We start from the raw sequence: 24,368 nt of genomic DNA, 5'->3' as shown, positions 1-24,368 counted from the left end.
GGAGAATGAAGGACCTGTAATGACATCACAGTCATGTGATTGGGTCGGAGCTCAGATACCATGTGACTTAATACTTGACAATGACATCACCGCAGGTCCTGTGAGCACACGTCTGCTACCAGGCTCTGTGTTTTATATATGCTTTAGGACCTGCGATGACATCACAGTCATGTGATCAGGGGCGGAGCATGTGAAGCACTCACACACACACTCATGGACAAGTGGTCATTAACACTTCAATAAACCTCTATGCGTCCATCTTCAGAGGAGCGGAGAGGAGCCGACATGTGGCCAAAGGAGCACAGCCCTCGGATGAACGCTGCAGCCCCCTCGTTAGATCGATAAGCATGATTCTCAGCAGTGAGACCCTCAGTGATCAAAACTTTTGACATGCCACTCTTACGTGTCAAAAAATTGTAAAAAGTGCTGTTGCTCTAAAAGGTTTGTTCAAATGCCAGGTTTTTACTACCAAAATTCTGGCACAAGTTGTGTAGTATATGCCCAAACTGTGAAAAAGAAAGTAGAATAGTTAGAAAAATGGCCACTGCAGTATAATTTAATTATACATTTATTAAACGGAGAACTGGTATGTAAACACAATATTACAATAAAATCATAAAAAGGCATAAAATTTCACTCTTACATTGATTGTAGTTTATGTGTGATTCATATACAGTACGCACAGAAATTAAATAAGAAATACAAAGAGAAAGCCATTGAAATAATTTAAGAATGACTCATCTGTGCAGTGACATGACATGTACCGGGGCAGACAAACGTGTTTTACATGGAAGGTCATGTATAAAATCAATACATACAATCATTCATATCCTTCCTTACACGCCAACTGGATGTTATTAACAAAGTGATTCAAGCTAAGAGGTTTTATAAAATACATCCTTTGTCAAAAAAATAAACAATCAAGCACCTAGAAAAAGTTGTTGTTTTGCCGCAAAACGTGGCATGCAGTTACATCTCAGACAGATATGTAAACGATTATAGTTGTGGCGTGACTGGATGAACAGTCTTGCCACCTGTTGATCTTGTTGACCACTAGACGCCTCTACAATGTAATCAAAGAGAATTCACCCAGTTAATAAGGGTTTGAGAGGGGGCGCATTATTGGAATGAGAGAAGCTGGATGGTCATATTGAAAAAATTACTCGCCACATGGGACGTTCTGACTAAACTGTTAGGAAGTGATGGGAGCAGTTGATGCATGAGGGCACATACACAAAAGGGGACAGGGCTCAGTACGCCCTCGACAGATCACAGGTAGAGAGGATCTTCTGAACAGGTGGCGCCATTGTTACAGACTTCTGTGTCTGTTGGAACCATTTCCAGGCTGCCCATTACGTGTACTGCCTTTGACATGCACCCTCCGTCACCTCTATTTGTAGTGGTGTCATGGATGCTGGAACTGGACTCCTATGGAGTGAGAAATCGGTTGTCTTTAGTGACGAATCCTGCTTACGTTTGGGCACGGGTGACAGCACGGTTTGTGTCTGGTGACCTCAGGCTAAGTGTCTCAATCATGCTTTTCCTGTAGAGCGGCACACTTCTCCCGCCCCCCCCCCCATCCCACTGCTGGTGTGATGGTCTGGGGGGCCATCGTATATGACAGTCGGTCACCCCTAGCAGAACAAGGGATAGACAATAACAGTTCAGCGATATGTTCAGGTCATGCTGCAGCCACATGTGTTGCCTCTCATGGCAGAGCTTCCAAGAGGCATATCCTAACAGAATAATGCTTGACTGCACACAGCAAAAGTGTCACAGGAATGTCCCCACAACATTGTCACACTTCTATGGTCCGCCCGGTCACCAGATGTATCACCAGTAGAACATGTATGGGACCATCTGGGATACCAACTTGAATAGCCTATTAGTTTACATGATCTAGAGGATCAGTTACAGCAAATGTGGAGCAATATGCTGCAGGATATCATAAGGAACCCGTATGCCTCCATGCCCGGCTGTATCACATCTTGTATCCAAGCTAGAGGTGGTACAACAGGGTACTAGAGCCTCCCTTCAGGGGTCAGTTTTCCGCTATAAATCCTTTTGCTCTGATATTGTAATCATTTAAGAATATCAATGTTACAATCACACAAAGTTCTATTCCATTCCGACAACTTCTACTAGGTGCTTGATATTGTCTTTGACAAGGAGTGTATGTGATGATAGTAACAATTTCCCATCTACGCTTTGTTCACACACGCAGTGCATGGTTCCCATCCAATTTATATTTATTTGTCCCACAATTTACATGCAGATTTTGTAGTGGATTTGCTGTGGATTTTAGACTATGCATTGCAGAGGGAGAAATCCATGGAAAGAAGTCACATCCTGTGGATTTAAAATCCATCCCAAAGTCAATTTCTGTTTGATTCATCTGCAGCATTTGGATGAAATTTGCGTACATTTCTGCCCACAATCCCAGCCGGAAAATCCCCAGCATATGCACTACATGTGAGCGTACCTTAACACTGAAACCTTAAGAACAGAAATAGTAAAGTGCAGTTGCTAAGTCATCCGTTAAAACCAGGCGAATATATGAGGCAGTTGCATTAAAAGTAGCGGTCATTAATTATTATTATGGTTTTTTTTTACAACCTAAAGTGTTGGCGTCTCATCTGCTGTCCAACTACGCAAGCACAATGTGATCAGAATAATGAAGAACAGTCTAAAGAGGTTTCTACGGATCAAGAGCCAGACTTGCCTTCCCCATTTGGTCTATATGCTTCTCCCTTTCTTTCTACAGGCGAACACAGAGTTCTACTTTCCCGTTTGGTCTGTTAGTGTAAGTTCCACATGGCGGATTGGGATAGTCGCAGATATAGAAATCCTCTGCATGGTAACTGACCCCTTAGGCCTTGGCTCAATTACAACTTCAGACATGCCCTTCCGCTACTTATGCAGTTGCGCCTGTAGTGATGGATTCAGACGGTTCTGGTTTTGTTAGAGGCACACAGGGCTAGGTATGACCTATACTGACTTATATTGGCGGATATATATATATCACATGACAAATGCTGAGCAACATAAGTCTAGTTCTTCTCATTATAATACATATATTTAATTCTGGTATTTCATATATTACACCCTCCAACTAGTATAAAAAATAACTCCAAAGCCAAGAAAAGAAACGATGCTATTAGAGGTTTATGAATGAGAATATTGGTGGATTATTAAAAAGTGTTAAGTATTTTTTTTTTAATCATTCAGCAGCATTTTATATGGTAAGGCCATGACTGAGTCCTAAGCAGTGGGTTAATTTCACTGATATCATGGTGTGAAGAGGCGAATCTGGACTTTTCTTCATGGGCCGATTCTGATATTTAGAGATACATTTAAAATATAAAAACTATGCAGTAATTTCAGTCCATAAAACCCACCAATCAGGATGGCTTTTGTGGCAGTTTTTTGGGCCAAAACCAAAAGTTGTAGTGGGAAACTATAGGAAGGTCTTCTACTACTTTCTGCTGGATCCACTTTTGCTTTGGCTCAAAAGAACATTATCAAAAGCAACAGCTTGTTTCAAAAAACTGCTGCGTAAAATCACTCTAGAAAAGATTGTCATATACAGGACCGTGCCGTCCATCCTTCAGGCTGCGGCTTCACATCGCTGGCTGAACAAGACTTCAACTATACTTGGATCAGCGAGAGTGGATATATCTCCCAAATCCTTCTCATTCCGAGCGATCTGTCGTAGAACTCTTCGCATTATCTTGCCTACAAGAATGGAGCAGAGTTTTTAGAACTGCATGCTGACTACATACTTGTTAAATGTGCTTCACTACTTCAAAATGGGAAATATGCCTTCAATTACACTTTCGGTTCTGAACTTAAAGCAGACGTCCGGCCTGACTGCAGCGATAGTGAGCTGGAGAATCAGCTGATCATGAAGGATTCCCAGCAGGGAACCACCGCCAATCAACTATTGATGACATATCATTGGGGTAGGTCATCAATCATAAATTCCTGCAAAGCTCCTTTAAGGGGTTGTAGGTTAGAAAGGAAGTGTGTGCTATATTTTCCAAGCAGCACCACTCTTGTCCAGTGACTAACATGGTTAATCGCGATTTTGCCGCGAGAAAATCGCGTCAAAATTGCATCTTTTTTCCCTGCAATTTGTGAGCATCAGCGATGCTTTTTTTGAAGAATAATCTCACATGTCATCACTGCCACCCACGATTAAAAAAAAACCCCAAAAAAAAACCGCACGTTTTTTTAAATCGCAAAAGTCAATGGGACTTTCTGTTAAAATCGCATTGCAACATTTGCAGCGTTGCGATGCGCTAAAAAGCAGGCTCTATGGAGATACAAATGGGAGATTTAAAAAAAAAAATATGCAAAATGCAGAAAGATAGAACATACCACGATTTTTCATCTCCTGAACATCGCATGAGTGAAAACATCGCATGCGGGAAAGAAATCGATGTAAATCATTGGTTTCATAATCTGCTTTTTTACTGACTAATGCAGCAGGCGAAAAATCGCACGATTTTCTCGCCCATGTGAAACCACCCTAAGGCCGCTTACAGAAAAGCACATCCGTAGGTGCGGATTTGGTGCGTTTTATTGTTGCAGATCCACAGCAGATTTCACCTGCCTCATTGCAGAGAATTAGATGCATGTAGACAGAGACCACTAAATAGATACATTTTTGCTTAGGATATCTCTATTATACCTATAAGCTTAAGCCCCATTTTCACGGGACAACTGTCGGGCTGACGATGCCTGTTAGGTACATTTTCAGGATGGTACCAACCAAACTCCTTTGCGCTCCTGTCCACGGCAGGAGTCTCCCGCAGTGATTTACACATTTGGCAGTTATAGATTCTGCTGGCAGAGTCAACATATGGCACTGCGCATGCCTGTGAATCATACACTCACGGACAATGTATTGCGTTTGGACAGTATCATACGCTGCCCATACAAGGGTATAGGGCTCATGCTGTGTAAAAAACGCAGAGAAATAGCGCGTGCTGCGATTTCTCTTGTGTATTGATACAGTGTCCACACCGGTGTGTGTGGAGCAATGAAGGTACATTGACTCTCATTGACTCCATTCACCGCGAATCATGCATGTGTGATACACGGTGAAAACGCGTGAGCTCTTAGTGAAATACAAGACATGTTTTACCTGATCGCGTCTTTGGCAGTCCAGGAGCATTCTGTATAAAATCAGGAGTCGCTATGGGTCCAATTTTCTCCCGAACTGCAAATGGTCAGATTAAACAGCTTCTTTACTTACAGGTATAACACAAAGTACATTTTATTAAACACAGAATCAGTCACATAAAATATGAACTATTTTGGGGTACTTCAAAAAGGACAAAAAGGAACCAAAAAAAAAATCCCAAAAAGGTTTGTCACCATAATCTTACCTTGTTTTTTAAGTTCTTCTACAACCCGCTCTGTAAATCTCTTCCCATCTTTTAAGATGACAAAGCAGTAAAGACATTCTCCCTTCACAGCGTGTGGCCGGCTGACCACCGCTGCCTCTGCTACGGCAGGGTGCTCCGCCAAGGCAGACTCCACTTCAGCCGTGCTCAGCAGGTGACCTGCGTGAAAAATGCTCATCAACTACACAGTAAAATTGCTGAAAGGATTTCAAAACAAGTAATGCAGATAAAGCAGCTGCTGGACATTTACATGCCGAAAGAGGGGCAGTTAGTTCACATATTGCAGCCATGGTTGCGGTTTCAGGCCTCGGTCAGACGGGCATTTTTTTGCGCGATTTGCGCATGCGCCGCATGCGTCCGGCAATTTTATAAAACCATTGCTTTGCAATGGTATCGGACACATGAGCACTTTTTATGCGCTCGTCCGATAAATTATAGAACAGAAATCGCAGATCGCACCTATCTGTGATCTGCGATTCCTGTTCTCTTCTCTATATGCGCTCAATGGGGCCGGCGGCAGCAGCGCCGACCCCATTGAGAACATATAGAAGACAAATCATTCTTCTCTGCCACAGCTGTAACAGCTGTGGCAGAGAAGAACGATGTTTGCCCATTGAATTCAATGGAGCCGGCAATACAGCCGGCTCCATTGAAAGCAATGGGCTGCCGGCGATCGCAAGATGAATTTTCGGGAAGGGCTTAAAAATATAAGCCCTTCCCTGAAATTCATCCAGAAATGTGTAAAAACAAAAAACATATATATATATACTCACCTGGTCCCGGCAGACGGAGTTCAGCCGCGGCCGGCCGGCAGTTCTCCTGAACTGCTCTGAGTAGTATTCAGCAGCCGGGGATTTAAAATCCCCGCCTGCTGAATGAGCTGCCTCTGATTGGTCACAGCCTCAGCGCAGGGACCAATCAGAGGCAGCACTCACTCACCCATTCATGAATTCATGAATGAGTAAGTGAGAGCTGCCTCTGATTGGTGAGGCTGTGACCAATCAGAGGCAGCTCATTCAGCAGGCGGGGATTTTAAATCCCCGGCTGCTGAATACTACTCAGAGCAGTTCAGGAGAACTGCCGGCCGGCCGCGGCTGAACTCCGTCTGCCGGGACCAGGTGAGTATATATTTTTTTTTTTGTTTTTACACATTTCTGGATGAATTTCAGGGAAGGGCTATTATTTTTAAGCCCTTCCCGAAAATTCATCGTGAGATCTCTGTATTGCCGACTCCATTGAATTCAATGCGCTGGACAGCTCCGGCCCGTTTCTAATGAAACGCGGCTAGGAGCAGTTTTTTCGGGCGATTTTTCGGCCCCGGTCACGCGATTTGCGGATGCGCATCCGTCATGTGATCCGCAAATCGCGGGAAAAAACGCCCGTGTGACTAAGGCCTCATTGTGGTTTTCTACAACTGCAGCAAAAGCAAAGGGTTCCTGCCCCAAATGCAAAAAAAGGGGCAAATGTCACAGTACGGCCGCAATATGTGAGCCGTTTCTAGGAGAAAAGTAGAACATTTTCGTGAAATCAGAAAGAAAAAAAAATGCAGCATGTCCTATTTTGGTTGATAATTACAGAATAAAGAAGCCCATTAAAGTCTATGGGTGTGTAAAGAAAAAAAAAAGAAAAAAAAAGTACACGCATTAGAATCTGTTCACTATGGGATTCTTTGCACACAGATTTAAATATCTTGTACTTTATTAAACAAAAATATATACAGCAAAAGCACATAATACATTGCAATAAAGAAAATAACTGGTGGCGTGATACAATAGCCCAATGTCCCAACGAGGTAAGAATCTTACTAGTGTACTAAGCCATGTCATCAGGATCGGTTTCTTTTTCTTATTACAGTGTTATATGCACCCTTGCTTTATATAATGTCTAATGTAAAATATTATAGACTATTATAGACTATTGGGCCTTTTGTTACCTTTGTTTTTTTATGCACCAATTGCTAACTACTTAAACAGCAAAAGGTTTGGGTTTCTAAGAGGTTATTCTGGAGTAGATCAATGAAAATAACCATGCAAGTCCTTATCAGCATGGCTTTATGAGGGACTGGTCCCATCAAACTAATCTCATCAGCATCTATGAGGAGGCAAGTTATAGGACTAAATCGGGGAGTTATTGGATGTCCTGTCATAGTTTAAAGGGGTTCTGACATGAATAATGTTTTTATGCTTTAGCAGCCATTGTTCCCTGGTCTGCCTATAGGACACAGGGAACCCACGATTTAATGGCTGTTAAAGCATAAAAACATGATACTTACCTTGTCTCCTGTTGTTGACATCGGGGGGGGAGGCATCTCCCGGCAGGCGCTGTTCTTCTGCTTCTTCCTCCATGAGCCGCGCCGCTCCGGGATCGCGCGCATGCGCAGTGGAGAGGTGCCCTCTGGCAGGAGTCAGGACGGGCCACGTCTCCACTGCGCACGCGCAGAATCTTAGAGTTCAGCCAGGACGGACGGGCCGCCCACAGCAAGCACTGCTTGTGACGTGCTTGCTGTGGGCGGCCCGCCCGTTCACCTCGGAAGTGGCTGACGGACGGAGCAGAGCAGGAAGCGGTCATTTTGACCGCTCCTGCTCTGCTTCTACAAGCCACAGAAGATGATGCCGGCTGGAAGGAACATGCCTGGCGATCGGTCCTGGCCAGGCAAGGTGAGTACATTTTTTTTTTTTAGTGTCAGAACCCCTTTAATTTTGCAAAACACTAAAACAGATAAAAGGTTGGTCTGGGCGAGAATGTGTGTAAGAAAGTAATTGTCTCGGTGATGTAAAGCAGGGAGAGTTATTAATTAATGGTAGATACTCTGATTGGGCCACCGTTACTAGTGGGGTACCACAGGGGTTGGTTTTGGGCCCTACTCTTTTTAATATATATTTATTAATGACCTGGCAGAAGGATTGTGTAGTAATATATGAGTATTTGCTGATTATACAAAACTATGTAAAGTAATTAACACGAGAGGACAGAATGTGATTGCAGGAGCATCTGGATAAGTTGGGGGCAGAAAAGTAGGAAATAAGGCTTAACACTGATAAATGTAAGGTCCTGCACATGGGTAGGGGAAGAACATGTCACCATTACACACTAAATAGGAAACCACTGGGCAAAACAAAAGGACTTGGGGATTTTATTTGACTGTAAACTTAAGTTTATATTTAGGCATCAGAATTTTCCTGTGGAAGTGACACAGAGTCCTCAGCAAATCCCCATCCATTACTTTAAATGGAAATCTGCACCGTGGTCTCCTCTTGACGTGGACTCCATGTGGTTTCCACATTGGTATTCTAAAATCTGGAATTTGCCCATTAAAAAGGGCTAAATTTACATGCAGATCTACAGCCACATATTTGCATAGCTCCAGCAGAAACTCGCAACTCTGTTATGTTTTTTAGAAGCATCGGATTCTGCTGTGTGAACATAGCATAACTGTAGCAACTAATGTCAGACAGCTGCTGCCAAGGCAAATAGGATTATGCGGTGCGTCCAAAGAGGTCTAGTCACATGGTGAGAACATTGTTCTTCCTATTTGCAAGTTACTGATCAGACCACACATGGAATATTGTGGACAGTTTGGGGCACTGGTGTTCAAAAGGAAAATCAGAGTTGGAGTGGGTTCAAAGGCGGACAACTAAAGTAATAAAATTGATTGGGTGGACTACAATATCAACTTAAAAGAAAAATATCAGAGGGGTGACTTAATAACTATGTAGAAATACATCAGCGGACAGTACAGAGATCTCTCCCATCATCTAGTTATACCCAGGACTGTGATTGTAACAAGGGGTGCCCTCTACATCTAGAGGAAAGAAGGTTTCTATATCGACACAGAAGGGGGTCTTTACTGTAAGAGCAGTGAGACTATGGAACTCTCTGCCTGAGGAGGTGGTAAGGGCAAACTCACCTGGATGTCTTTGAGTGTAATATTACAAGGCAGTTACTAGATGACTAAAGAAGGCGGCTCATTGAGCCAGGGATTTATTCTTTTTACCAGATAGGGGTAGGAAGGAAATTATTTCCCTAAAGTGTGGCTTCTAGCTTACAGGGGGCGCAGGGGCTGTTCTCTTCATCACCATTGCATGCTAATATTATATTGTATATCCATCCAGGTAAGGATATGTCATTTTTCAATCTTTCAAACTGTTACTATACAAAAGGTCTAGGTTTCAAAATGGCGCATTTAACATACCATGCTGTGATTAGATTGCCAGTTGTTCATTAGACTTACCTGAAACGTTCAGCATGTCATCGATGCGACCCGTAATCCACAGGTATCCATCCTTATCCCTCTTGCATCCTATTTGTCAGATGAAAAAGTATGAGGTCAACAGAAAGCCATGGTACTTGTAATGCTGAAACTTGAAGTGCACATTGCTTCATGTACAGCTGCAATCAACATTATTCAACCCGCACCGCAAAGTAGATTTGCTTAATTTAGAAAATTTCAGTTGTTTTCTCCAAATTCAACAAAAAAAAAATTCAAATTTTTAAAGGATTACAGCAGTCTCCAAATTATTTAACCCCCTGAATAGAATCCCTCATAACAGCACACATTTGCAAATCAGGTGTCTCGAGCATACCCAACCAAACTAATCATATTAACCCTTTCCAATCCAATTTGTATCCTGGTTTTCCTAGGGGCCTTACTCTTTTTCTGCCGTTATACAACAGTGCTATCTGCTGGCTAAAGCCAGTACTGCATGAGCTGACACATTGGACAGGCTCTGACTGCAGAGAGGCTGGCAATATACAGTAAGAGAACCCTGACGGACGTCTTCCAACATCAGAGCTGTACAGCCTTAAATCATAAGGTCTTCAGACGTCAGGCAGTGGAATGGAAAAGGTTAAAATGCAATGCACCATGCAATACATCACTATGTATCACTCACATAATAACTTTGATACAATTGGTACCTGAGAATTCAGGACTTTAAATGAGACATTCTGTTGTAAACTGTATCTTACCATCTCCAGCAACATAATACCCGGGAAACTTTCTAAAATAGGTCTTCTCAAAGCGCTCATGGTTGCCATACAGGGTCCTCATAATAGATGGCCATGGCTGCTTGAAGACCTAAGTTATGAAAAGAAGTAAAAATATTGGTAAGAATTTAGTTTAAAGATATATCATGATAGATAATGGCTCTCCTGGGTCAAAAAGAAAAAAAAAATCCAACTGCCCCACCCAGTGCACCATTCTTCAGATAGGTTCAAGGACAAATAAAGCTACTCTCCATTGGAGGACACTACTAAAGCACTTTCATACACCTTCCTGAACCTTTGTAAATAGGTTTGAATGATATACTAGGGTAACTGTAGTGGAGTGGAATCACTGTACACAATTTGCTCTGACGCTCAATGACAATCAGTTTCAGGGGTTTAAATCTTCGTTTGCGCACAATACTAACATCTAAAGATACATTTTAAACTAGACGTTATTAAATATATTGTCAATGATTGGGATCCAACCAATGGGCTCTCTGCTGATCAATAGAACAAAGGATATGAGATCCCTTTAGCATTTGCCATGCATGGCAGCACTCCCAACCAATTACTTTGTAGAGAACTGCAAATAAGGGAGATAGAATAATACCTCCACAGCGCCAACTATTGGAAGGCAGCATTCCTTCAAGCCAAAGTTAGACTCTTTATACAAGCCTTGTAACAATGACTGAGAGCTCTCCCTAAGGAGAAAAGATAGCGTTTTGTAGAAAACTGCAACATACTACCAGTCGCTGGAATGTCACTTTTTTCCACAAACAGTGCCACACATGTCCATTGGTTGTGTCTGGTACTGTAGGTCAGCTCCACAAAATCAAAAATGGGCTCTACTAAAACTCCCTGTGTGATGCTGTATTTGGAAGATAGTAGCCATGTTTTTTTAATCCTACATATCCCATTTAAAGTGATACTACAGTCCAGGACAAACTAAGTTAGCCGCACTGCCTCCCTTGACTACATAATGCACTAGTATGCATCAGTCTAAGACACTGAAGACTGCTTTGATTGGCCAGTGTTACTCATGTGAGCAGTCCTGGCCAGTCAGAGTAGTATGCATCGGGGAGTCAGAGAAGTTGTGTGTCCAGCTTTGTTTGTCAAGGTCACTTTAACAAAATCAATCAAATAGTTCATCAGAATTTTAACACTATTTAAATGTTAAAAAAGGCTGTTGAGAGAGCAGCCATTCACGGTAAAGTTATGCTTAGACAGAACAAACTGACAATGAGTGGGCAACTCTTACCAGGTAACCCTCAGCTTCCCCTTCCAGCTCTTCTCCATGCTCATTTAGTAGTGCAGGAACCACGCCAAAGAATGGAAAAGTCTATAAAACCCAGAATTTGATCAGGCCTTGATTTAAGCAATGACAATGAGTACACTAATAAGAACTGGCTGTGTAAATCAGGAGGAGAGAAACATTTAATCTCGAGGGTAAACATGGAAGGGTTCACAAAACAACAGCGTTTACATAAATTATAATGGTAAGCATTAGGGTGTTTGTACATCTGCGTTCAGGGTTTCGCTTTCATGCTCCGTTCGGGGGGAGAAGGAAAGAGAAATCCACATGGTCGAACGGCTCCGTCTTAGGAGAGAACGAACAGTGCTGAATGGATCTCAATGACTATAATGGGGTCCATTCACTTCCTGCTCAGCTGCTTGGCTTTTAACTGAAAGAAAAAACACTTTCTTCCGGTATTTTGTTCCAGGACTGCGACTGAACCTCTGACCGGAGATTCCAAGGCAGATGTGAAACCACCTTTAATTTGACAGAAGTAAGGAACGCAACTTACAGGAAAAGTCTGACCTACACGTGGGAATCAATGAGGCAGATACTGTATACCAGATATACCAAATGCTAGGTTTAGAAACGTTTGCTGCAGATATACAACCTAACCCTAGGACATACTGTATGCGGAGATTACACCTTACATATGAGTCACGCAAACGAATAACTGAGAACAGATTAGAATGCCGATACCTTGTGGTCTTCTGTGGACATAGGAATAGCCTGTAAAAGGCTTGTTGATTTTTAAAAAGTTCCCACCTCTATGAGCAGATAAATCCGACCGTAACGAGTGTCAATCAACAATATAGCATGTTGAGTGGCAACTTTTTGAACTTCCTTTGTGGCAACCATTGTGGGTACGCAAACTGTAGGACGCAAAACAATTGTTAATACGATCGTTTGTCCCCATACAGTTTACATCATTGACAGAAGCACATTGGTCAGGAGCACGGGTTGTGCTCCTGACCAATAAGGACTTTTATACCCGCATACAAGATGGGGTCCCCAACAAATGAGTTTGGTGGCTGATCGCTCTAATGTTTAATGGGTGAGGATCAGAAATAAGCATTCTTTCAGCCAATCATCAGCTTGAGTATATGGGTTTTTAACCCCATATACAGGTTTACATTTCAGTCTCTGGTTTATATGCAGCATTAGAGGGATTGTCATATGTAAAAAGAAAAAAAAAATTACCATATATACTTGAGTATAAGCCTAGTTTTTCAGCACATTTTTTTATGCTTGAGAATTCTCACCGCTGTCATCTTCCTGCCTAGCTTTGAATTCCCCCGCCGTCAGGGCTGTGTAGGTAAGCGCTGTGATTGGATTGCCAGGCAATCACAGCCGGCACTCGATCCTTCACAGCCATTCAGTGGATGACATCACTGAATGGCTGTGATTGGTTTATCGAGCGCCGGCTGTGATTGGCTGGCGCTCGATCCAATTACATAGCTAACAGTTCTGACGGCAGGGGAATTCAAAGCCGAGCAGGGAGATGACAGCAGGGAGAATTCTCAAGCAGTTTGCCGCACCGCCTGGGAGACCATCACGCCGGGGACACAGACGCCGGCTAGGAGGTGAATATTGCATTTTTTTCTTTACCTAGTATATTTTTAGTATAACTCGGCTTATACTCGAGTCAATAAGTTTTACCATTTTTTTGTGGTAAAACTTATTGACTCGGCTTATACTTGGGTCGGCTAATACTCGAGTATATACGGTATATAGTCTTTGGCCACCCCCTCTATGAAAAAATGGAGCAAAAAAATTAAAAAAATCCCTGGGATAAGGTCCAACAATTCCATCAAACCTTCCCCAAGTCTAAAAGTGCATGTGCAAAGAGAAATAGAAGGTTATGCATACCCAGCTATACAGGAAAATATCCTAGATGGGTTCTGATAGGGACGCATTTTTGGTATATTAACCACATTCCTGTGTTTCCTATACCAGATCATTGAACATCTTTGTGTATAGTTGGTATGCATACCTTCTATTTCTCTATGCACATGCACTTTTATGTTCAGGGAAGGTTTGATGGAATTATTAGGATTTACCACAGTGATTGAATGTGTTTTTTTGCTCCCTATTCTCGTTATTTTGGAAGTTGGCCTAAGTGTTCGTTTATTTCATCTGCCAGATTTAATAGTTTTGTTGGATTTTTTTCAAGCATTAATAAGGTTTCTTTTGGATGTACTTTTTTCTTGTTGTTCACTCAGCTCAGTGGAGTAGCCGATTACCAAATCAACATGTATGACAACATGGCCATAAATTGGAGAGCACAGAAAGAAGAGCTGGTCCTGATCTCATAGATTGGGGTATGGTGTAAAATGGCAGCGTTGTGAATCTATATCTAAATATGCCAAAATATTTTTGAAATTGACGTTCTTTAAAAAGAGAAGAAAAGAATAGTGGAAAGTGGAAATAGTAGCAGAAGTGAAGATAGGTTTAGAATGGATCCTTTATCCAGTTACAGTTTTTTTTTAACAAAACAGTATTAATACACACTGGCCCACATTTATTAAAGGGAACCAAACCATAGGTATAGTAAAAAATGTTACATTAAATATGTGCAGCACATCCGTGGAGGTGTGATTCTGATATGCTGCAGCATTTCAGAATAAACACACTTTGAGCTCCTTTCCATTTTTCACTTCAAAGAGGTGGATAGTGCCCACCTCTCCCTGCCTGCGACATGGCAGTTCTCTCCCTGTCCACAGAAAGGGGCAAAGTGGTCACAGCCGCCTCTTTGACTCAGAGCTCCGTCCCAAGTCAGACTTCAAGGAGTGTTTATAATCTGAAACCCTGCAGTGTTTATGTATAAACATACAAGGGGACAATGGGCATACCTGCCCCAGATTCATCCTGCTTGTAGTTCAGTGACAGGTTCTCTTTAACACTGGTGTTTCATAAGCCAGTCCTAAGCAAAAGTTTGTAAATTGTGCAAAATTTTTTAAGAGACCGGTCTCTTTGATGCATTTTGGTCTCTTCAGCTGCTATGATCAGGTGTAAATTTGCACAAAAACGTACAACAATTTAATTTTCAGTCATTGGAATGTAAGTTGCATTTGGACAATCACAGTACGAACAGAGGCTCTACACAGCATAGCTGCTTATCTCTATCAGAAGAGCACATAAATCTGTTAATTACTTACAGCAGATCCAGGTTTCAGAGGTATAGCTGCTGGCAAAGGGGTGATAACATGACCGCCCTGAAAACAGAAAATGCACACATTTTTGTTCCATTTGATTTAAGTGCAGCCTAAGGGCTCCCACCCACTGGCGAGGGCGAAAAAGGGGTGTGGCCGAGTAGGCTCGCTCATCTCTAATCGCAACACATTCGTGCATGCGATTCTGCGATGCGATTTTTCGACAACCATTGACTTGCATGGGTGAGGGGAAAAAAAAAACAAAACGGACATCGCACAAATATAGGGCAGTCGCAATCGATAAAAATAAAAAATAAAAATTGCACTCGCGTTATGCAAAAAAAAAAATGTTTGCGCTCTATCACAGCGCTTAAAAAAAGACGCAAAACGCTAACGCAAGTCCCTAATAAATATGTTGAATTGTGCCTAAAAACATTAGCTGGAATGCTGTGGTTCGTTTTTATAGAGGACTCGTCACCACTGCACTGCCTGGTTAGTACATACTTATACCACCCATGAAACAATTCTGGGTTAGACCTCTTATTAGACCTCTGCTTTGTGTCGTCCCTGTATCATTCCTCCCAGAAATATATGAATAAATTGACAACTGTGCGTAATACACGGTAGCATACGCTCGTGTAGGAGAGCCCCAAGTCATAATTCTAGAATCCCTACCTAAACATGATAACAACTTATTTATGAGCTACTCACCGTTTCCGTTTGCCAAAAAGTGTCAACAATGGGACATCTCTGATTACCGATAACGTTGTAGTACCACAACCACGCTTCTGCATTTATGGGCTCTCCTACTGTACCCAGAACTTTCAAAGAATTCAGATCATATCTGAGGGGAGATGAGAATCATCAGGAACGGTGATGTAAAGAATCAGAGAGTTCACTTATAGCCAAAGGATCTGTTACATTGTATCTAAATTGTACAAATAGCACAGAAATTCTAAATAAAATCAGATGAACACTTCAGGTCATAATCCAATTATACCCGGAGCTGTTGAGGATATTCTATTTATTGAATTGCAGTACGAGTTAGATGCTTGTAACAAGATTTACAATTAGCTCAATTCTTTAGAAAAAAAAAGTCACTGAAAACCACTCACTTTTGAATAACATCATCTCCATATTTCATCAGTAAGCGTATGGCAGTGGGAGCTGTATAAAACTGGTTCACCTTGTACTTCTCAATGATTTCCCAAAATCTTCCAACATGTGGATAAGTAGGAATGCCTTCAAACTAAACAGCATGGGAAAAGCATATTAAATGAATACATGAACTATAACAGTGAATATTTGTCTGCAGCCCAAATAAAATAATGTGAAGATAAAATATGCTACAATTTGATAGCCCTTTTCAAACATTCCATTTTGTGAATTTCAGCTTGACTACTGTAATTCCTTATTAATCAGTCTCTCACTAAAGGCCCATTTACACTCAAAGATAATCTTTCAAACTATTGAAGGATTGAAAGTTTTAGTGATCGTTTTGCATTAAGTACTAATGGGCACTAATGCCCATTAGTACTTTATCAGCTTCTTTTGCATGCAAATGAACCTCCTGGAGCTGCTTGCAGAACTTGGCAGGTGGTCTGAGCTCTGCAATTAGCTCCATTGTTCTGCCAGGAGCTGCTAAGGGGAAACAATGAAATTTTCTACTCCCATGGAGAACACAGCTTGTGGGCTGTTTTCTTGCAGGGATTGCAGAGAGAATACAATGTTATCTCCAGCTCCCGTGGAGAACACAGCCTGCGGACTGAGTGATGGTTTTTGAGCTCACCTAAAAATCATCATTCAGACGAAAAGTGCACAATGGTAGTTTTACATGCAATGATTGCTCATATGCCATCGTTTTAATGAATTTTGAGCGATAATCGTTGCGTGTAAATGGGCCTTAAATCTCCCCTCTTCAATCTATCCTGAGTGCAGCAGCCAGGTTCATCTTCACTGAAGCCCCCACCCTGTGTCGGTCACTACTACCAGTCCACTTTAGGATACAATTTAACCATCATGCTCATCCATAAACCCCCTCATCTGTCTATCACTCTATATGTGCTCTACATTCTGCAACTGAGACCAACATCTTATCATCCAAACTTCCTTCCCCAGTCTCCAAGACTTTTCTCCTGTTCTGCAAAGTCTTTATGAGATTGTCCCAAGACAACAACTTCTGTTCATATTTTCTATTTGGGCATATTAAAGGAGATGTCCCGCGCCGAAACGGGTTTTTTTTTTTTTTAAACCCCCCCCCCGTTCGGCGCGAGACAACCCCGATGCAGGGGTTAAAAAAACCACCCGCACAGCGCTTACCTGAATCCCGGCGGTCCGGCGTCTTCATACTCACCTGCTGAAGATGGCCGCCGGGATCCTCTGTCTTCATGGACCGCAGGGCTTCTGTGCGGTCCATTGCCGATTCCAGCCTCCTGATTGGCTGGAATCGGCACGTGACGGGGCGGAGCTACACGGAGCTACACGGAGCCCCATAGAGAAGAGGAGAAGACCCGGACTGCGCAAGCGCGGCTAATTTGGCCATCGGAGGGCGAAAATTAGTCGGCACCATGGAGACGAGGACGCCAGCAACGGAGCAGGTAAGTATAAAACTTTTGATAACTTCTGTATGGCTCATAATTAATGCACAATGTACATTACAAAGTGCATTATTATGGCCATGCAGAAGTGTATAGACCCACTTGCTGCCTCGGGACAACCCCTTTAAGAGTCTGCTTGGGGCCCGCCTCTATGAATCAGAACAGAGTTACTCTGTAAGAGCAGCCTGCTATTCTGGAGGACTTGTTAGTTGTTCTTGTATAGCAAATGAGTGGCCATCATGTAATACTACACTTCCACTGCAGGCGCAGCTGCAGCAGAAATGCCTGACTGGCAGTGGCTTCCACAGCAAAAAACAGCTCTTTGCTGGTGAACCAAAAGTGGGGCTGGGCGGTTTGCTGTTTGCCCTTGAGACAACATTCCAAAAGTTCATTCCCAATAGCCACAGTTTTAAGCGTGCCCTGAAATATCTTTTTAGGCAGGCCAATCACATCCCCTAATCTCTTTTACAGCTTACTCCTCCTTTATTACTCTTCAATATCTGAACTCTTCATCCAATAGTAACCCACATAACTCCACGCCCTTCCTATCTGTCCATGCAGAGGCTGGTGACTGGCTCATGTGGCTTTATGTAAAGTACCCTATTTGTTATAAAGATGGATGGACTATGGTAGAGCAATTAAAAATGAAACAAAACACTTATCTTTGTATAATTCCCATTTCCTCACAGCTTATAAACTATTGCAAGCAGACTCCCCCCCCCCCCCATTGTTTGAGCTGTTGATTATTGTGTTGCCATGTCTGTACATCTACCCTATGGATTGTCCAATGCTGTAGAATACACTGGTGCCATATAAAGATTATAGCAGTAGTGGGTTGTTGGAAGAGCTAAATTGTCATGTAGTTTGTAGCTTTATACAGTGATATTCCTTTACACTAGCCATCTGATAATTGGCAAATGTTCTGGAAAACTGGACTGTGATATAAAAGTATGGAACATTTACTTTTCATGGGTTGAGAACCTATGGGTAGTTACGTAGTTTAAAAAGCTTACCATCACACTGGTGGCACCATTAGCTAATGGACCATAGGTAATGTAAGAATGACCTGTGATCCAACCAATGTCAGCTGTGCTCCAGTAAATGTCATCTTCATGGTAGTCAAACACGTACTTGAATGTTAGAGCAGTATATAGTAGATAACCAGCGACCGTGTGCAACACACCCTGCAGCAAAGGAAACCAATTATGTACAGTAGGTTATAAATACGGACATTTTACTGATGAAGTGCAACTTTCATAAACACATTAGTTATAACAAAACTACTATTGAGAATGTGATTTACAGAAGTAAATGAGTGGAAGCCACTTATAGTCATGAAATAAGAGCTATGTACAACACATACAAGCAGAGCAACAGAAGAGAGGAGGAAAAATGGGACTATACAGAATTTTGTATAAAAACATGGGGTTGTCCCCCCATCAGATACCCTTACAAGGCGCAGTATGCCTTCCAAGCTATTGTATTGGGAAACAAAAAAAAGTCACACTGACTGGCTGGGCTATTTACTTATGGAGCGCCTCTGCATTTACGCATCATTAGACAAAAGGATGTTTGTACAAAGTCCCCACATACGTGGACATGGGTGACGTGACATTTACTTGCAGAGTTTCCTGGTACTTGGCTCTCAGATTAAAGGCCATTTTACACAAAACTATTATCGTTAAAAAAAAAGAAATATTTAAGCGAGCAAAAACAAACGAATCAGTGTAGACGAGGCCAACGATCAAATAATGAACCTGACAGGTTTGTGCTGCAGGAGTCTGTCATTCTACAGGGTTCAAGGAGCACACCTTCACAGGGGTGGTTTGCTCTTGCCAGGCAATCCCCAGGGTCTGAGCTCATATATAAATACAGGCCTGTTTCAGTGTCTGTTTGGTGTCCAGGGTGAGCAGTCTTGTTTTCTTCTGTTCTGTCTACAGCTTGCTGTGTGGCTTGTGTTTTGTGTGCAGCTTTATGCGTGACTTGCGCCCTGTTGCCTGGGTGTTGCAGCTTGTGGTGTGAACTGTATCCAGTGCTGCTGGATCATGTGCTTCGTTAAAGTAGGGACTACGAAACACGAGGACCCTTGATCGCTGGGTTCGCGGCTTAAGTGACACAACCAACTCACGAACTAATCCCTCGCATTTATATTTCAGCTATTCAATCTGCTTTAGTGTGCGGAGAGGTTTGGCGAGTGTGTTGGCCGTTTGTCCTAAGTTATGGCTGTCCGTGAGTCAGTTCGCAGTTCTCTGTTCGTTTTCAGTCCCTGTGTTTATTCCTAACCCGTGTCTTTTGGTCATGTTTGTGTGGGCCCGGTGCCTATTTGCCCATGCGAACGTAACAGAACTATAGATAGTTTCACTGTTCATTCATTTTATGCAAGTATAAAAATCATCGTTGGGTCATTGACTATTTGCTATTTGTTTGAGTTAAATACCGATCATTCAATCCCTCTCCCCTTTTATACAGTGGATGTGAACCACTGAATGACTTCTCGTTTGAACAAGGCAACGATGTATTCGCTGTATAAACAGGTCGCCCAAATGAATGAGCGAACTCTGACATTGTTCCATCGTTCAAATGACAAATCGGCAGTTCTAAAACAATCCCTAAGATGATGTAGAAAAGCAGACGATGCCAAGTTCACACTCATTATGAAGAACCTGGTGGATTTAGTGTTGACAACTTTCCTAAACTTTTATGGTCCAAACCTCTAAAGAAAGTAATAGGAGAAAAGTCAGCATGCACAGGGTTGTGAAAAAGGGCCCCTCATCAGATTTCTTCTATTTTTCCTATCACATGTAAATGTTTCAAACAAACCAACTAGTTTTAATACAAGATAAATCCATCACAAGTAATAACAAAATGTGTCTTTTAAATGTTCATTCCATTTATTGGAGAGATTTATCCAAAACCTACATCGCCCACATGAACAAGTAACTGCCCCTGAACCTAATAACTGCTTGTCTCTCATGCACACTCCAGATGTTTTTGGGTCAGCGCATGCGCAGATGATGTATCACTTTTATGGGCGGATTCATTGTTCCCACCTGCGCATGAACAAGTCCGCAACCTTACAGCGCATGCGTGAGAAATTAAAGCGCTCTGAGGATGAGGTAGTACTTAGCAGCAGAGGTGGGCGGGCTTATTCAAGAAGCCCCAGGCAGAAGAGACCGCCCCCCAGCGGACCGCAGGCATTAGTATACAGCGCAGGAGATTTTAAAAGGTGTTTTACAAAGCCGTGCTTTCAAAGGGAAACATTGCAAAGTTATGGAAACTACTGAAGTTCTCTGGTCTACTTCTGCCATTCGTTTAGAAGGGGAGAAAGAGCGGATATGTTCCCTTTAGCAATTATTTAGCAAAATGAGTGTGCGTTTCTCCTGTTCTGTCTCTGGGTGAAATTAATGTGTGATTCTTTGTGGCATTCAAGAATGGCTGCTTATTAAGAGCCTAAATATGTACAAAATTAAAGGAGTAGTCCAGGATCAGAAAATTAGGTCTGCTTTCCCCCAGAAACAGCGCCACACCTGTCCGTAGCTTACATTTAGCAATGCAGCATCATGCTATTGAGTTGAATGGGACTGAGCTACAATAGAGCTCACAGCCCATGGACAGGTATGGAGTAGTCTATATAAATAAGCAGCCGTGATTTTCTAATACATTTACTACCACTGGTTGATTGAAATAAACCCATTAGCTGCATTGTCCAGGCACTTTGTCTTATTTTTTTCATTTCTATACTTTCCAAAATTACAGATTTTCTTAAAATAAATTACTGTTAGTCAAGTTCAATGTTGTAAAAACTCACAACAGTATTTTCACTGGTTAGATTAAAGTTATTCAATTATCACATAATTAATTACCTTTGGCTTTCCAGTGGAGCCACTGGTATACAAGATAAAAAGAGGATCTTCTGCATCAAGCCATTCGGGTTCACACTCGTCATCCACCTCCGCCAACAGCTCCTCCATCCACCTGTCAGAATCTGGATTCCAGGCAACCTGCGGATGGGCAGTAAGCAAAAAATATCAAGGAGCATGAAGAGCTGCAAAACCTAATGTACCATGCACTGCAACATCATACATAGAACATGCACACGTAAGGGCTACCTAATAGATATATAGGCATGTTTAGTGCCAGTCCATCAGCCAGTTAGAATGATTTCACTGTGAGGTGGGTCAGCAGGTATTGGGGTACGTTCACACAGGGCATAAACACAGCAGATTTTCTGTGCGGAATTTACAGTACATGCCATATGGATAAGAGTTGATACATTTCATCCACATGGGGCAAAAAAATAAATGAACATACGTTGCAGACTTCAAAGACACTGCACAGGGTGAAATCTGTAGCAAAGTATGAAATTCGCACAATTAGGGTGCCTGCCCACTAGCGATATTTTTTCCTGCTGTGCGAGGGCAATAATTATGAAACCAATTATGATTGGCTGGAATCGGCACACGTGACGGGGCGAAGCTACACGATGACACGTAGAAGGGGGCGGAGCCAGAACGCCGCTCGTGCCGGACCGAGCCGAAGGCAGAAGACCCTTCTGCGCAAGCGCGCTGAAATTAGATGGCACCATGGCGACGGGGACGCCAGCAACGGAGCAGGTAAGTGTATAACTTCTGTATGGCTCATATTTAATGCACGATGTATATTACAAAGTGCATTAATATGGCCATACAGAAGTGTATAACCCCACTTGCTATCGCGGGACAACCCCTTTAAATACATTAGAATAGGGAAGGGGGTATTAGCTTTATACAGTGAGGAAGAGAAGAAAAGGTTCAAATGTATAAAACTATATTGCCAAGTGAATTACCTGAAGTTTTGATTTGTTTTGGTTGTTTAGCCTCTCACTAAGGTGTTTCACCACAATGCAGTTCTTCACAGTGTGCGCCCTTTGAACAGAAAAAAAAAATGTAATTTTAAACAATCACATCATGAGTACCAAGATGCCAAGCTTACTAAATGAATTTATCTACATGCAAGTCATTACAAAGCGTTTTCCAGTAAAGTACTATTGGTAGTTTATCCTCAGGACAGGTCATCAATAGTTGATCAGCAGGAGTCTGCTGCTTGCAACCCCAGCCAATCAGCTGATGGGGCACCGATGTCAGTGCTGCAATACACTGGGGCAAGAAGTGGAAGCTACTGATCTGACCCCGCTGTAATGGCCAGTGCCTGTAACTGCAGTCCTCATTAAAAATCAACTGGAGCTGTGCCTGCAGTTACAAGCAACGGCCACTAGACAGAGTCAGAGCAGCAGCTTCCGCCTCATACTGCTGTGTGGTGCTTACAGCAGGCACCCGATCAGCTGATCGGCAGCAGGGTCTTGAGTGGCGGACTCTAGCCAACCAGCTATTGATGATCTATTCTGATAAGTCATCAATAGTACGTTTTCCTGGAGAACCCCTTTTAAAGTTATGCTATAATCTGGTCCAACTAGTTACGTTTATAGGATTCATTATTACGACTGTTACATATGTCCAAATATCCTTGTGTAGCAACTGTAAAACAATAAAGCTATAAAGTCGTACTTCTCCATGCATTTTTGCATAGCCTCATCTGCAATGTGTTTCAAGTTGATGAGCTTTTCTCCTCTGAACACACCATCTGAAAAAAAAAGAAAATTCAGGAATGATGACCATACAGTTTCTGGAACATAAATTATGTACGGGGACATCTGCACATGGCAGAGACTTCTGCTGCTATTGCAGACTTTTAAAGGAAGTCTGTTACCTGGCTTTAGCATTAACAAGTAATGCTACCAGAAGAAGTGAGCGGGATTCACAGCTTAAGCTAAATGTATCCGTTTTTGCTTCCCAGGAAGTCCATTCACTAAATACTGTAACTGCTTACCCACAGGATATGCTAGTATCTTATAAACCATTTAATTGGGGTTTCATCACCCGAACTCCTCCGGATGCGCTCCTCCTCCTTTTCTTAGGTCTGTGGATTCAGCACAGACTGTGCATGCACAGGCGCAGCGTCTGTTGAATGCATAGTGGATGCAAATCCCTGAACTGGAGATGGCAATCAACAACATAAGGGATGCGTTTTACTATAAAAGGGGGAGAGCCCGGACGAGTTTTGGTGATGAAGAAATTGTTTAGAAGAAATTTGCATATTGCACAGGAAGCGCAGAAAAGCAGATATTTGGAGAATGGACTCTGCGAAACACAAAACATTTAGTTTAAAAGCCAAGCACACTTTTGCTCCTTTCCTTAGATTTAAATCAATATGGTTATGCCAAATTAGATTTTCCCAATAGGAATAGATTAACATTATTTAAACAACCCGTAGCTCTGCTCCTCTCACCTCACCCGACACCATGGTCATTGAAAAGAAAAAAAGGGTCCTGAGATGGGACCCAACTCACTTCACTGACGGGACCCCAATGGCCAGCACTTGCAACTGCAAGTTCGCAGCATCACTGGCCACTCAGACTTCTGAACTGGCTAACCCAATTTAAAAAAAAAAACATTTATGCTGTAACAAAAGCAGTTGTATTTTCAACCTCCCTCCTGTATACTTCTATATGAAAAATCCCCCCTCCCCTGGTGTAAGTGCACAGTGATGAAATCCCCCCCCCCCCCATGCAGAATCTATTGATCAGTCTGATTGAAAACTTTAACATCAATTAGATTCTCAAACTTTTTTTAAGTGAAAATAAGAAGGTGCAGCAAGGTATCCACAGGTCCCACAAGTAAAATGAGGGGTCAGCCTTCCTTAAGGCCGATGACACACAAGCGTACTCCGGCTGCATTGATGCATCTACAATATAGTCAGCTGCCCTTGCGTAACAAAAACATCACAGAAATAAGTAAGTATGGTTGAATCCGCTAGTGTCTCACCGGCCTCGGTGGGGTTTCTAAATTGCATAGGCTGCAAAAACAGCTCCATGTACATTAATGGAAGGGAT

The 24,368-nt window shown here is 42.3% G+C and overlaps 1 protein-coding gene across 1 annotated transcript in view; it reads right to left on the bottom strand.

The window, feature by feature from the left end:
- Window positions 1-550: 550 nt before the first annotated feature.
- The window catches only part of LOC136579188 (acetyl-coenzyme A synthetase, cytoplasmic-like), a 48,051-nt gene continuing 24,233 nt past the window's right edge, over window positions 551-24,368 (bottom strand). Inside the window, exons 6-18 of the mRNA XM_066579557.1 lie at window positions 22,984-23,059; window positions 22,266-22,344; window positions 21,304-21,441; window positions 18,454-18,624; window positions 15,959-16,092; window positions 15,555-15,687; window positions 14,850-14,906; window positions 11,656-11,736; window positions 10,380-10,488; window positions 9,643-9,711; window positions 5,394-5,570; window positions 5,150-5,224; window positions 551-3,735 (exon numbers count right to left, since the gene is read on the bottom strand). Of these exons, the coding sequence (XP_066435654.1) occupies window positions 3,608-3,735; window positions 5,150-5,224; window positions 5,394-5,570; window positions 9,643-9,711; window positions 10,380-10,488; window positions 11,656-11,736; window positions 14,850-14,906; window positions 15,555-15,687; window positions 15,959-16,092; window positions 18,454-18,624; window positions 21,304-21,441; window positions 22,266-22,344; window positions 22,984-23,059 (1,427 nt within the window). The 3' untranslated portion in view covers window positions 551-3,607. The remainder of the gene's footprint in view (window positions 3,736-5,149; window positions 5,225-5,393; window positions 5,571-9,642; window positions 9,712-10,379; window positions 10,489-11,655; window positions 11,737-14,849; window positions 14,907-15,554; window positions 15,688-15,958; window positions 16,093-18,453; window positions 18,625-21,303; window positions 21,442-22,265; window positions 22,345-22,983; window positions 23,060-24,368) is intronic.

This window comes from Eleutherodactylus coqui, chromosome 9 (genome assembly GCF_035609145.1).
Source record: "Eleutherodactylus coqui strain aEleCoq1 chromosome 9, aEleCoq1.hap1, whole genome shotgun sequence".
Lineage (NCBI taxonomy): Eukaryota > Metazoa > Chordata > Amphibia > Anura > Eleutherodactylidae > Eleutherodactylus > Eleutherodactylus coqui.
Note: the sequence above shows the minus strand (reverse complement) of the source record. Positions and strands in the feature narration are given on the sequence as shown.